At 43.5% G+C, this 14,703-nt stretch overlaps 1 protein-coding gene across 3 annotated transcripts in view; it reads left to right on the top strand.

Annotated features, from left to right (window-relative positions):
* Positions 1-1,731: 1,731 nt before the first annotated feature.
* LOC147905126 (uncharacterized) overlaps positions 1,732-14,703 on the top strand; it is a 28,378-nt gene continuing 15,406 nt past the window's right edge. For all 3 annotated transcript variants that reach the window (XM_087390306.1, XM_087390313.1, XM_087390320.1), the window contains exon 1: positions 1,732-2,056. In XM_087390306.1, coding sequence (XP_087246432.1) covers positions 2,054-2,056 — 3 coding nt within the window. In that variant the 5' untranslated portion in view covers positions 1,732-2,053. The remainder of the gene's footprint in view (positions 2,057-14,703) is intronic.

Below are 14,703 nucleotides of genomic sequence, written 5' to 3' on the forward strand. Positions count from 1 at the left end.
GAGGAGGAGGGAGGAGGAGAGTGTAGAAACACGTGGGATAGAATAGATGCATCTTGGAAGAGGAGTGAGAGCACAAGATGTAAGCAAAAATGTTGTTCACTCCAGATTGTGAGAGAGGTGACTCTCTCTTATAGAAATGGGGAGAAGGTGGCCTAGATCAAAGGCACTTTCCCTACATCAGTGGCAATCAACCCCTACATCAGTGGGACTGGCCTAAATCAAAGAAACCTCCCATGTGGGGACCTTTGGCTTACATCATCACTTAGGTCACACACTAGACACATCATAGTACTTGATGTGCCTCTACAACACACACACACACACATGTGACTCCCCTGGATGCACACATGCACCATAGAGCAACCCCTTGATCACACTTATCCCAACATACCCCCCCTCAAGGGTTTGCCTCTTGCAATGTCAAGGATACATCTAGTCTCATAGTTTCTCATGCCATCTCATGGTGGTCAAATAATAAATCTCTAAAGCCAGAGTCACATTCAAACTTTCTCAAAAATTTCACGCGATTTATTAAACCTATCAACCACTTGTGAGCACTTTTTCTTACTTAATATAGTGGTAAAGCCAACACTTTTGGATGCAAAAGATAAAGCAAGTGATTTTGCAAATTTTGTAGGATAATTCATAAATGGCAATTTGAAACAAACAACTCAATTAACTTTTTTTAAAATTCGACATTCGCTTCAATACAAACATGATGACACGACATCTATACAATTACAAAATTTTTTTTTGGCTTCTCACCACATCCACCTCCTTTCACCTAATTCGCATATTGATCCTATTCGCAATAATTAATTACTCTATCATGTCTCTCATTCTCAATGAACCTAGGTGTACTTCTCAATTAACCTATGTATTCACCCTCTCTCCTTGCTTGTGTATTCGCCCTCCCTTTGCTCCTGCCCGCCCTCTGCACCCCCCCTCTAACTCCACTCAACCCTCGCCTCTCTCTCTCCCTCTCCCTCCCTTTGCTCTCTCTTATTTCAGTCCTGGAGAGCCTTTTTACAAGCCCTCCTCCTACTCTACCCTCCTCCCCTCACCCACGCCTGCTTTTATAGTAGAAGCTTCTGCATAGGCACCGAGCTGATATTGATTACCCACCTGCATTAATCAATCTATCAGCGCTCATCGTATGGAGAATTGCCTTAATTCCAACGCTCAAAGGCCTTCCCCCCCCCTTCTCGGAGACAAATTAATTAATGACGGTTTTTTCTGGGGTGGGGGTCCTATCTATTCCTATTCGACCACAATTCAAATAGACCACATCGAGTGTAGTGCATAAAACCAAGAAGCTACGGAGGGGCTTAGCACATGGGAAGAAATAGGATGGGAATGGGAAAAGGTGGTCCCAAGTGGTCCCATACGTATTTCTATCCTATTCCCATCCTACCATGTGCTAACAAAAAAAGAACTAGGGATGGGTTTAGGAGGAAGAGGACACATGGCATCATTTCATGTGTTTAGGAGGTGGGGACCACTTGGGGACAAGGATACATGTCATCCTTGCATGTTTTTGAATCCCTAAAAAATGGGAACCCATTCTGGCTGCCAAGATCTAGAGGTCATGGTCTAGGATGGGAGAAAAAGTGGCTACTCCCATTCTAAATCCATCCTAGACCACTTGGTGTAGGATGGGAGTAATGATGACAAAAAGATTCCCAGCCTAAACCCATGCTAGCCCCATCCATGTGCTGAGGCCCTAAGAGGGCATTTGCAGGACATGCTAAACTCGTCAACCTGCAGCTAGCCTAGGGCCAGGGAAACTGATCTAGATATCCACGATGAACCACTTAAAAGAAGTCTGGCTTTTGATATCTGCGTTACGTGGAGATCCTTTAACGTTCTCGAGCTCGTACCTCAAAGATGAGTGTCTTGTTGGGTAGTGCCACAACCAGGAGCAGGGAGGAGGCGAACACAGCTTCATCCTCTCGTGTTTGATCGTTTGAGGATCAGATTGAGTCAACGTTCTAGTCGGATTGCCCCTCTACTATCTTCTTTGATTCGACTTGGACGAACCAGACAGTTCTTCATGGTAATCCAGCTTCCTGTGCTCGAGTTTGTGGTCGTTATTCACTTTCTTTCTTGCAAATGGGATTTTCCTTTCTTAATTTTGATTTTGGAGGACAGTTGTTTGCAACGATCCCCTTCTTCCACACTTTTGGAAATCAATGCTGCGCACTCGCGTGTTGTCTATTCGTGAGGGCGATCAGCGCTGGGCTGGCTGATCTCACGGTCGGCTAGCTGGAAGTTTCGCATAAGCAAAAGCGCGTGCCTGTATCTGTGTGCACTTTCTTCGAGATTCCTGTACTAGAGGATTCACGATAATGGGCCTGTAAACAATGCTTCCACATGATGATGCCAGCGTAGGAGAATGTGCATTGGATGTATCCTTATGGAGGATGGGTAGTGAAATCATTTTCCAATTCGTTTCCTTGGGGCATTGGTTGCCATTTATTTCTTGAACATTTGGCGTCTTTATTTGTTTCATTAAAGCACATGTAGGCCTCATCATTTTGTAGCTAGTGACGTGTGTGCGTAAGGAAGCTAACGTTCCTAGTGGAGTCTTATAATTTTAGCCTTGAGTCCATCCACAAAGTTTCACCAAACGTACCGTCTTGCCTTTGTCATAGCTTTAATCTAATAGGCATTGAGTGCAGCAATACCTTCTTATTGATGAGCTTAGCTTCTTCCATAGTTGATTCAAAAGCAACAACCTAGGGTTTTCAAAGAGATTTATTTTTCCAATGTACATCAAAACTCTTGTTCTTTTACATTCTGCACTTGCATATTCAGCGACTACAATGTGTTGGTTGCCCCCTTGACAACTTGGAAGGTAACAAATGTATTGAGCGAAGAAGTCCTATATGTAGGATCGATTGAGAGAGAGAGAGTACAGATAGCAAAACATAGCACAAGCCTTAGCCGTCACGTTAAACTTGGATTAGGTAATCAAAAACAAAGGAGTACAAGGTACAAGTACCTAGACCTAGGACTAAGTGTCCTAGGTGTCACATAGGATTAAGTGTCCTATGTGGCCTAAAAGACACTAACACTATAAGTGTCTTTATTTATGCCTACAAGGCACATACCATGGCCTATAGGGCATCACTAGAACCACTAGGGGATGGCCTGCAAACCCCCCTCCATGGGATGGGTTGAAGTACTTTGGAAACGTCTCAGAATAACTGGTATTTTCTAGTCATGGTGGCACATGTTCATCCAAAAGGATATAGCTACCTATGAATGTACAAGGGATGTCAGATCATGTAACAAAGGGAACTAAGTGTAAAGCCTGTCGAAAGACTTCGAACTTGGGACGAGGAAGTGCCTTTGTAAACATATCTGCTATGTTGTCCTCTGTGGGAAGATAGGACAACTCTATGTCTCCTGCTGACAACCGCTCCCGAACATAATGATAGTGAACTTCAATATGCTTGGTACGCGCATGAAACATTGGGTTACGCGCAATGGCCAAAGCAGTCTGGTTGTCAGTGTAGACAATAGTGGAGGATGTTTGGCGAATACCAAGATCTGTAAGTAATCGTCGAAGCCAAACACACTCTACTGTAGCGGTGAAAGCTGCCCTGTACTCAGCCTCACAGCTAGATGTGGCAACTGTTGGTTGCTTCTTGTTGAGCCAAGAGATACATGAATTGCCAAGAAAAAAAGAATTGCCAGTATGTGACACTCTGGTGTCGGAACATCCTGCCCAGTTACTATCCGTGTAAGCATGCATGGTAAGTAAACCCTGATCACCATAGAAGAGGGCTAAATCCTGAGTGCCTCTGAGATATCTGAAGACTCTCTTCACTGCCTGCCAATGCTGTGAACTGGGCATGTGCATGAATTTGCTGAGCTGAGCTACTGCATACTGCAAGTCAGGTCTGGTGTGACATAAATAAATAAGGCATCCAACAGCCTGTTGATAAAGAGTGATATCGCATGGTGGGCTCCCATCATGAGCTGAGAACTTGAAGCCAGGGTCCACTGGAGTCGAGATTGGCTTGCAATCCTCAAACTGAAAACGATCAAGGAGCTGTTCAATATACTTGGACTGAGACATCATGATACCCCCCTCAACATGAGCAAACTGAATGCCCAAATAATAATGGAGCCATCCCATGTGTGACATGTCAAAAATCTGCTGCAAATCAGCCTTGAAAGCTGCAATTTGCTGAGTATGTGGTCCCGTGATGAGCATATCATCCACATATAAAATCAGCACTAAAAAATCAGATCCACTCCCACGGACATAAAGAGTGGGTTCTGTGGGACTATTCTGAAAACCAAGGGATAGTAAGTGTGCATGAATTTTGGCATACCATGCCCTGGGTGCCTGCTTCAAACCATAAAGGGCTTTTCTAAGCCGGCATACCTTATTTTCAGAATTAACAACCTCAAAGCTAGGAGGTTGTGTGACATAGACTTCTTCCTGCAGATCCCCATAAAGAAAAGAAGTTTTGATGTCAAGTTGGTGCACTTGCCAATGATGATGGGCTGCAATGGCAATGACACATCTAATGGTAGTAATCTTGGATGTGGGAGCAAATGTCTCCTCAAAGTCAATGCCTTGTTGTTGGGCATACCCTTTTGCAACAAGACAGGCTTTGTATCGATCTATGCTGCCATCAGATTTCCTTTTTAATTTGTAGACCCACCGCGTTTCGATGGCATGCTTGCCGAGAGGGAGATCTACTAATTCCCATGTATCATTTTTGGCAATAGATTGTAACTCAGCTCTCATTGCATCCATCCACTCTTTGCTGTCAAAAGCATCTTTATGGCACGGAGGCTCTTCATTGCAAGCTGTAGCAAGGAGTGCAAACTCAAGAAAGTGACCATGCTGTCTATTCCCTGATCTTGTCCGGGCAGCAAAAGGCTGATCTTGTTTGCTGTCCCTCAATGTATCAAGAAGCCATCTGGGAACTTGCCTTTGCTGTCTATTGACAGCTCTTTCTTCAATGACTGCATCATGAATAGTGGGATCATTTTGTGCCAGAAGAGAAACCTGCAAATCAGCATGAGGTTGTGGCTGATTATTGCTTGTTGGAGGGCCTGCAGGAGGCTCATGTTGCTTGTCAAAATTCTCTTCTGATGATGGCAGAGGTAACCAAGATTCAAAGGCATCAAACATGTCAACATCTGGCTTTGCTTTGCAGTCCACAAGAGGAGAAGCTGAATGTTCAGCAAAGATTACATCTCTACTGACAATAATCTTCCCAGTATTTGGTTGATATAACAGATACCCTCTACTCTCCTGGCTGTAACCAATAAATATGCATTTGATTGCCTTGTCATCAAGCTTATGTCTCAGCTGAGATGGTACATGAACATATGCAAGAGACCCAAAAACTCTTATATGTGAAAGGGAAGGCTTCCCGCCTTTCCATGCTTCATAAGGTGTAACAGTCTTCAATGCCCATGTAGGTGATCTATTCAGCACATAGTTGGCACACATTACTGCATCAAGCCAAAATTTATTGGGCAAAGACTTGGCCTTAAGCATGCATTTGGCCATCTCCATTGTGGACATGTTTTTCCTTTCAGAAACAGGATTCTGCTGAGGAGTGTAAGGAGTAGTGCATGAGTGAATAATGCCCCGTGAAGACAGAAATGCATCAAACTCGTTTGACATATACTCTCCCCCCCTATTTGTGTTGAGGGTGACAAGCTTGCATCCTGATTCATTCTCAACCATATTCAGCCATCTTTGAAAGTATAAGAAAACTTCAGATTTGGCTTTTAAAGGATATACCCAGCAATATCTTGAGAGTTTTGGACAATTCTTTTGAAAAGGAAACCGATGCATCTTACCCAAAAGACAACCCTCACACACATGTTTGGAAACTGTGTGAGTTTGAGGTACATCATTTGCCATTTGCTGTGAATGTAGCTTTGCAAGAGCTCTATAATTGAGATGACCCATTCTCTCATGCTAAAGATGAGTTTCAGCAAGCTGTGAATCTGAAATTGCAAATGCTTCAGTAGAAAGTGCAGCTGAGTGATGATTAAGGTGATAAAGCCCCTTTTGCAAAGTGCCAGTGAAAACTATGGCATTGTCATCACGAAGATCATAAACTAGGCATCTGTAGCCATCAAAAATAACTCTGAAACCTAAAGTGGCAATTGCTGAAATTGAAATCAAGTTGACTTCAATTCCAGGCACAAAAGCACAAAAAGAACATTTGTCAGAGTAACAGGGTGGCTTGAAATGGATGTGAGCTGCACATCTCCATTTCCTTTAACAGCATATGAAGCATTATTAGCACATGTGACAGCCCCCCCTTGAGGTGCATCGGCTAAAGAATGAAACAACTGTCTGCAAGATGTGACATGCTTGGAAGTACCACTATCAAAGTACTAGGACTAAGCATCATTAGCAGTAAAGAATGCATCAGCTTTGGAGGGATCAAATGAGCAATGGACAGCCCATGCCCAATCATCTTGAAGAGCATGTGCATGTGAAGCATCTTCTGGCTCATGGGATTCAATAGCATGTGAGGCATTAACTGTCAATCATGCTTTCTTTTTCTCCAAAGCAATGTGCTTCCTGTATTCTGAAATGTCATGTCCAGGCTTGCGACAAGAGTTGCATCTGTTCTTCTTTGACTTATCTGCTGTATTTTTAGATGCATGGGAGGAATTGCAGTTGCTATGGGCAGATTTTGGCTTGCTCATAGGCTTGGAAGCCTTGCCTCTTCCTGTCTGCTGTGAAGCAAATGCATGATCAAGAATAATGGCTTGCCTATTAGCTCTACTTTGCTCTTCTTGCAAAAGCAAAGTCACTAGCTGATCAAAAGAATAGTGGTTTGGATTACCCATGGCCACTAATCGAAGGGTTGTAGCAAACCCTTGATATGTATCTGGCAGTCCATTCAATGTGGTACTAACAAGCTGTGAATTTGGCACCACCTCATCAATGTTGGCAAGCTGTTCCATGAGGTCCTTGCCCTTTGTCAGGCATGCATCCATAGACTCACCTTCATTCATACTGACTTCCTGTAATTGCCTCCTCAAATATGCAACACGAGCTTCATTGCGAATTTGATAGAGAGAAGCCAATTCATCCCAAGCATCCTTTGCTGTCCTGCAAGACCGGATGTGTGGATATGATTCTCTTGATTGATAAAGCAATGCATGAATGTGCATTTGCATCTCTTGCATCCCATCTTGACTGTTCTTGAGTTGGAAGAGCAGCAGCAGGAGTGCTAGAGGAAGAGGCATCAAGAGTAGTACCCCCTGCAGAAGGACCAGCAGTAGAGGCAACTAATGTAGCATTGGCTGGCCTCAGGCCTCAGATCAGCCCCAGAAACAATATTCCACAAATGCTTTGCAACAAGAATATGTTTCATGAGATAAGACCACATCGGATAGTTGGTGCCATCCAACTTATCATCTTCACGAAGAACTCCAAATAAATCTTGATTGTTTCCAGCCATAGCAAATGTGATTCCCTGAAAAAGACCTGAAAACCCAAAAGCCTCAAGGCTATCACTGCAAAAAGCTGGCTGTCCAAAAATGACAGCAAATATCTGCAATTTTTCAACCCAAATCAAAGGGCAAATGCAGATCTGATCCAAATGTGACTGTGGCAGGTAATGTTCACCAATGTCTTGCAAAAGTGACTCAATGTCCTGCAATCTGACCCAATGTACTGCAAACAAACAAGAAATTGCAGACCAAATCCCAAAGAAAATAGCCTCAAGGCTTGCAACTGCAAAATTAGGACTACTGTCCACAAATTGTCTGCAAAAGTGCACCAAATCCCGGAGCAAGTACAATGCAAGTACAACGTACAACGCGTGTACTGAATTGATGTACGGAACAGTACATATATCAGCACTGAATCCAATGTACGGTCGTACGGATGCAGGTACTACGTAGTACAGTGTACGGAAGCACAGTACAGACATGCATGCTGACTATACGGAATATAGGTACGGAGAGCAGTATAGTATCCTGTACGAAATAGATACGTAGTGCAGGTACGGATTTGTACAATTGCTCAAGTATGTAGCTGTACGGTGTACGAAATGCAAGTACCAAACTGTACGGTGTACGATGTACGGCGATGCATACTCGAATCTGTACGGTTATACAACGAAGCAAGTACGATTGTACGGTGACGCATGTACGGAGCAGGTTGTGAGTACGGAAGGTGCACGACGACAGTACGGAGTAGGTACGGGATGTTCCGTACGGCGAGTGTCCAATGTACGGACGTCTAATGTAGATTGTACGACGCAACTAAGTATGGAAGCCACGGGTGGAGAACGTACAGATTTTGACGTAGGATCTGTATGGACGTCCGTACAGTCGTACGGACTGTACGGATGAAGGTATAGGGAGCAGATGCAAATCCGGGGGCAGAAGACGAGTCGAACGTGGCTCTGATACCACTGTAGGATCGATTGAGAGAGAGAGAGTACAGATAGCAAAACGTAGCACAAGCCTTAGCCGTCATGTAAAAATTGGATTAGATAATAAAAAACAAAGGAGTACAAGGTACAAGTACCTAGACCTAGGACTAAGTGTCCTAGGTGTCACATAGGACTAAGTGTCCTATGTGGCCTTAAAGACACTAACACTATAAGTGTCTTTATTTATGCCTACAAGGCACATACCATGGCCTATAGGGCATCACTAGAACCACCAGAGGATGGCCTACACTATAGTAGCTACCAGCTTCTAAGTACCCTTTTTATATTTCTTGAAATTGGAGCTAACTTTCCTTGTGTTTCTAAGTTACTGTTAGCACAGGACTCTTAAGAGTCCCAACTTACCAGAAGTGTCTTTTGCGTCCTTAAGTCTTTCTAGGACGCCTCTTATGCGATAGAGTCTTCACCTTTTGTTTCTTTTTCGTTTGGGCGGGGGTTGTGAAGGATGCTTCTTACATGTTAGAGGTAATTCGCTTCCCTCCAAAATAGTTTTTTTTCAAATCTAGAAAGATTTTTCCAAAGTTCTTTGCACTGCCCTAACGTTAACTTCCTAGGTTCACCTCTTAAACGAAGAAACACGAAAAGAAACGACTATAACATTTCTCTTTTTCTTTAGCAGAGAAAAAAGAAAAGAAAAGACATTGCCTCTAATGACTTTGAAAACTTCGAGGACATGCCTCAAGCATAAGGACCCTTACCTTTGGGACCACCTTAACAATTTTCTGAGATTAGAGCTGGATTCTTATATTAGGTAGATTGTGTGCTTGTTCTAGATTGGACTGTATGTTTTTCTCTCTTTTTTGGAGACGGCTTATGTTGTTGTAGGTGTGTCTATTTCGAAATGCAGCTCTAGATACAGACCGTGTACCTTGCCTAAGCGCTGAAGTCTACACTTGTGCTTTCAACGGATGAAGCTTGCCTTCATACCGTAAAAGATTGATGGTCTTTGCCATTTTCCCAAGCCTATTGCCCATAATTCCTTTAGTTGTACCGCTTTTGGATTTTTTGGACTTGAGCTTAAGAAATCTAAGCTTGCTCATCTTTCTTGCCTGTCATCAAAGATAAGTGTGGTGGAGGGAAGGTTTTCGGAGCAAGTATTTTACTTTGCAAGATGCCCTCTATTGCAGCACATATAGCTATACGGTATACCTTGGGCTAGTACTTGCTCCGATGAAAGGTTGATCACATGGATAAGTTTACTAGCCTGTGTTCTGGTTGTAGAATGAATTCTACAAGTATTCAAGCTTTAGTGTGAATGTTTAGATATTGGGAGAGAACATGGAACGGAAGACTAGAAACTTGGCACATCATGGACTAGTTGAATTTGAGTATTTATTCCGATCCATACATGCTGTTGCTCACCTAGATGTGATTCGTGCAGTTTCTATGAGATGAAATATCCTTCAGAGACCCAACAGGATCTATGGGAACAACCAGACATAGCTCCACCATATGATCTCTAAATAGCTGTGACACCCATTATAGATTACATATCCATTACGGCAGCGCAAGATGTGTAAACATACCCAGAAATCACTCAGTGCTAACTCCTATCTCACTCCTTTTCTTTATTATGCATACACGTGAGTAGGGATAGATTTAGACAGTTAATGAACCATGCTCATGAGAGTAGAAACAGTAAATATGTATTACTCCAAACTTCAAAGATGGACAAAACCTTGTACAAAAGTGTGCACAATGTGCCACCATCTAGCACATATGATGCTGCCTAGATGTGTCCTAGTTCAATCTGCAGCCAATGGTGAGCCCTGATCCTTGACCTCCTTGCTGCTCCTGTCTGCAGCCAAATCGTGAGTCACAAGGCTCACTGTTACCACACCTCCTTGCTGCTGGAACTGCAGCCAAGAACTGAGGCATCAAATATTGAAACTGCCCCCATCCAGGGTCCCTTTTATAGGGCTGGAATGCCCTAACAATAGACCGACCAGATCTGCAGACTGTAGAGTGGCCCAACCAATACACCGGATGTGACTGGCCAACCAGTCTGCTGCCCTGTCCTGATGCTGCAGACTGCCGACTGGCAGTCGCTGCTGCCACCGCCTATAAAGTGGCCCTGGCAGCCCATGTTGACTGCCCTTGCAGGGCCTGTTGTTGTCTAAACATCCAGCCCTCTTCCAAGGCCCTATTCTGCTCCAAGGCAGCCCTTCCATGCAGACATATCTGATGCTCTCATGGCAGCCTGCATAAAGTGACAAGCTTCTCGGCAAGAGCATTTTTCGACAGCCTTCCTCTCACACCGCTATTCTCAAGCTTGGCACCGAATATTCTGTAGGCATTACTTCCTCTGCCCCATAGACCTTGCAAGCTAAAGGGTGTGCTATTTGTCCCTGCCTTGTAGGCTGTGCGGTATGCCTACAGTGCAGCTGTCAATTTATGTTCCCAATTGGAGCGACTAGTGTCACAAATCGAGTCAGAATGTTACATGGGATTTTATTCATGCTCTCTGCTTGCCCATTGGCTTGAGGATAGTATGGTGTAGATTTTTTATTGATCACTAGGATCTCTGCTAGCTGTAGGCCATCTTCTCCCAGTTCTAGTGATGCCCTATGGGCCCTGGTATGTGCCTTGTAGGCATAGTTATAGGCACTTAGTTTATTTTGTGCCTCTTATGCCACATAGGACACTTAGTCCTATGTGACACCTAGGACACTTAGTCCTAGGGTCTAGCTACAAGTACTATGTACTCTTCTTTTCATTTTACTCTAGTTGACGTGCCGGCTGATATCCATCGACTCTTGTACCTTGTACTTGCTCTACTTTCGTTTATCGATCCTACAGTGGTATCAGAGCTTGGTTCGACTTGTATCCTACCCCCGGATTTGCATCCACTCCTTCATTCGTATAGCCCGTACGACTATACGGACGCCCGTACACACAGCCTGCACACAGGACGTACAACCGTACAGAAGGTTTTGTACCTGCTCCGTATTGTGTCGTACACTTTCCGTACAGCCGTACGCTTTGCTTCGTACTGTGCTTCGAACATGTTTCATACATTGTACTTGCGTTTCGTACAGTTACGTATCTACTTCGTACATCGTATTTGCTTCGCACATGCATTCCATACAGCCACGTACTTTCACCGTATGTCGTACTTGTGTCGCACATCGTACATAGTACTTGCTTCGTACGTTGTACGTACACCCTACATTGGACACTTGTACCGTTCGTACATAGAAGCTATCCGTACAACCCGTACTTGTTCCGGGAGTTCCGTACAGGTTTGGCACGTGTGAAGTCATTTACAGGACTTTGGCAAAATTTTGGGGCTTTTAATACCTTTCATCTCCTCTAGTTGCAACTTCTTGCAAGAACACTAGAGTTTTGGGATTTTGTCTGCAATTCCTTGTTTGATTGCAGTACATTGGGTCACATTTGTAGGACATTGGGTCAGATTATCATACATTGGGTCACATTTGCAAAAATCTCAGCAAAAGTTTGGGGCTTTTCTGTATTTGCCCTCTTTTTGGCCTATTTGCCCTCATTAAATTTGGGGCTTTTGCCATATTTGCTGTTTTTTTGCAGTGAACATTGCCTGACACAGTCACATTTGGGTCAAATCTGCATTTGCCCTTTGATTTGGGTTGGAAATTTGCAGAACATTTATTTGCAGATATTTGCTGTCATTTTTGGACAGCCAGCTCTTTGCAGTGATAGCCTTGAGGCTTTTGGGTTTTCAGGTCTTTTTCAGGGTATCCCATTTGCAATGGTTGGCAACAATCATGATCTATTTGGCATTCTTCGTGAAGATGATAAGTTGGATGGCACCAACTATCCGATGTGGTCTTATCTCATGAAACATATTCTTGTTGCAAGGCACTTTTGGAATATTGTTTCTGGGGTTGAGCCAATACTACAATGGTTGCCTCTACTGCTGGTCCCTCTGCAGAGGGTACTCCTCTTGATGCCTTATCTTTTAGCACCCCTGTTGTTGCTCCCCCAACTCAGGAACAATCAAGATGGGATGCAAGAGATGCAAATGCATGTTCTTGTATTGCTTTATCATGCAAGAGAATCATTATTCCACACATCCGGTCTTACAGGACAGCAAAGGATGCTTGGGACAAATTGGCTTCTCTTTATCAGATTCGCAATAAGGCACGTGTTGCATTTTTAAGAAGGCAATTGCAGGAAGTCAATATGAATGAAGGTGACTCTATGGATGCATACCTGACAAAGGTCAAGGACCTCATGGAACAACTTGCCAATATTGATGAGGTGGTGCCCAATTCTCAGCTTGTCAGTACCACATTGAATGGACTGCCAGATACAATCAAGGGTTTGCTACAACCCTTAGATTAGTGGCCATGGGTAATCCAGACCACTACTCTTTTGATCAGCTAGTCACTTTGCTTTTGCAGGAAGAGCAAAGTCGAGCTAATAGACAAGCTATTATTCTTGATCATGCATTTGCTTCACAGCAGACAGGAAGAGGCAAGGCTTCCAAGCCCATGGGCAAGCCTAAATCTGCGCATAGCAGTGGCAATTCCTCCAATGCATCTAAAAATACAGCAGATAAGTCAAAGAAGAATAGATGCAACTATTGTCGCAAGCGTGGACATGACATTTCAGAATGTAGTAAGCGCATTGCTTGGTAGAACAAGAAAGCAGGATTGACAGTTAATGCCACACATGCAATTGAATCCCACGAGCTAGCAGATGCTTCACATGCACATATGATGCTCAGTCTTGGTATTTTGATAGTGGTGCTTCCAAGCACGTCACATCTTGCAGACAGTTGTTTCATTCCTTAGCTAATGCACCTCGTGGGGGAATTGTCACATGTGCTAATAATGCCTCCTATGCTGTGAAAGGAATTTGAGATGTGCAACTCACATCCATTTCAAGCCATCCTGTCACTTTGACAAATGTTCTCTTTGTGCCTGGAATTGAAGTCAACTTGATTTCAATTTCAGTAATTGCCACTTCAGGTTTCAGAGTGATTTTTGATGGATACAGATGCCTAGTATATGATCTTTGTGATGACAATGCCATAGTTCTCACTGGCACTTTGAAAAAGGGTCTTTATCACCTTGATGATCACTCAGCTGCACTCTCTATTGAAGCATTTGCTATTTCAGATTCACAGCTTGCTGAAACTCATCTTTGGCATGAGAGAATGGGTCATCTCAATTATAGAGCTCTTGCCAAGTTACATTCACAAGACATGGCAAATGATGTACCTCAAACTCACACAGTTTCCAAACATGTGTGTGAGGGTTGTCTTTTGGGTAAGATGCATCGGTTTCCTTTTCAAAAGAATTGTCCAAAACTCTCACAAAGGAAATTGCAGCTAGTGCACAGTGATGTCTGTGGCCCAATGAAGACAAATGCCATTGGGGGGGTACAAATATTTTATGACTCTCATTGATGACTTCACAAGATATTGTTGGGTATATGCTTTAAAAGCTAAATGTGAAGTGTTCTCATGCTTTCAAAGGTGGCTGAATATGGTTGAGAATGAATCAGGATGCAAGCTTGTCACCCTCAACACAGATAGGGGGGGAGAGTATATGTCAAAGGAGTTTGATGCATTTTTGTCTTCACGGGGCATTGTTCACTCATGCACTAATCCTTACACTCCTCAGCATAATCATGTTCTTGAGAGGAAGAACAGGTCCACTATGGAGATGGCCAGATGCATGCTAAAGGCTAAGTCCTTGCCCAATAAATTTTGTCTTGATGCAGTAATGTGTGCCAACTATGTGCTGAATAGATCACCTACAAGGGCATTGAAGACTATTACACCTTATGAAGCATGGAAAGGCAGGAAGCCTTCACTTTCACACATGAGAGTTTTTGGGTCTCTTGCATATGTTCATGTACCATCTCAGCTGAGACATAAGCTTGATGACAAGGCAATCAAATGCATATTTATTGGTTACAGCCAGGAGAGCAGAGGGTATAGGTTATACCAACCAAATACTGGGAAGATTATTGTCAGTAGAGATGTAATCTTTGCTGAACATTTGGCTTCTCCTCTTGTGGACTGCAAAGCTAAACCAGAAGTTGGACTTTGACCAGCAACATGAGCCTCCTGCAGGCCCTCCAACAAGCAATGATCAGCTAGTGCCCCATGCTGATTTGCAGGTTTCTCTTCCAGCACAAAATGATCCCACTATTCATGATGCAGTGATTGAAGAAAGAGCTGTCAATAGACAACGAAGGCAAGTTCCCAGATGGCTTCTTGATACATTGAGGGACAGCAAAAAGATCGGCC

Source organism: Dipteris shenzhenensis, chromosome 2 (assembly GCF_047967505.1).
Source record: "Dipteris shenzhenensis isolate YYH24624 ecotype China chromosome 2, Dip_SZ_1.0, whole genome shotgun sequence".
Classification (NCBI taxonomy): domain Eukaryota; kingdom Viridiplantae; phylum Streptophyta; class Polypodiopsida; order Gleicheniales; family Dipteridaceae; genus Dipteris; species Dipteris shenzhenensis.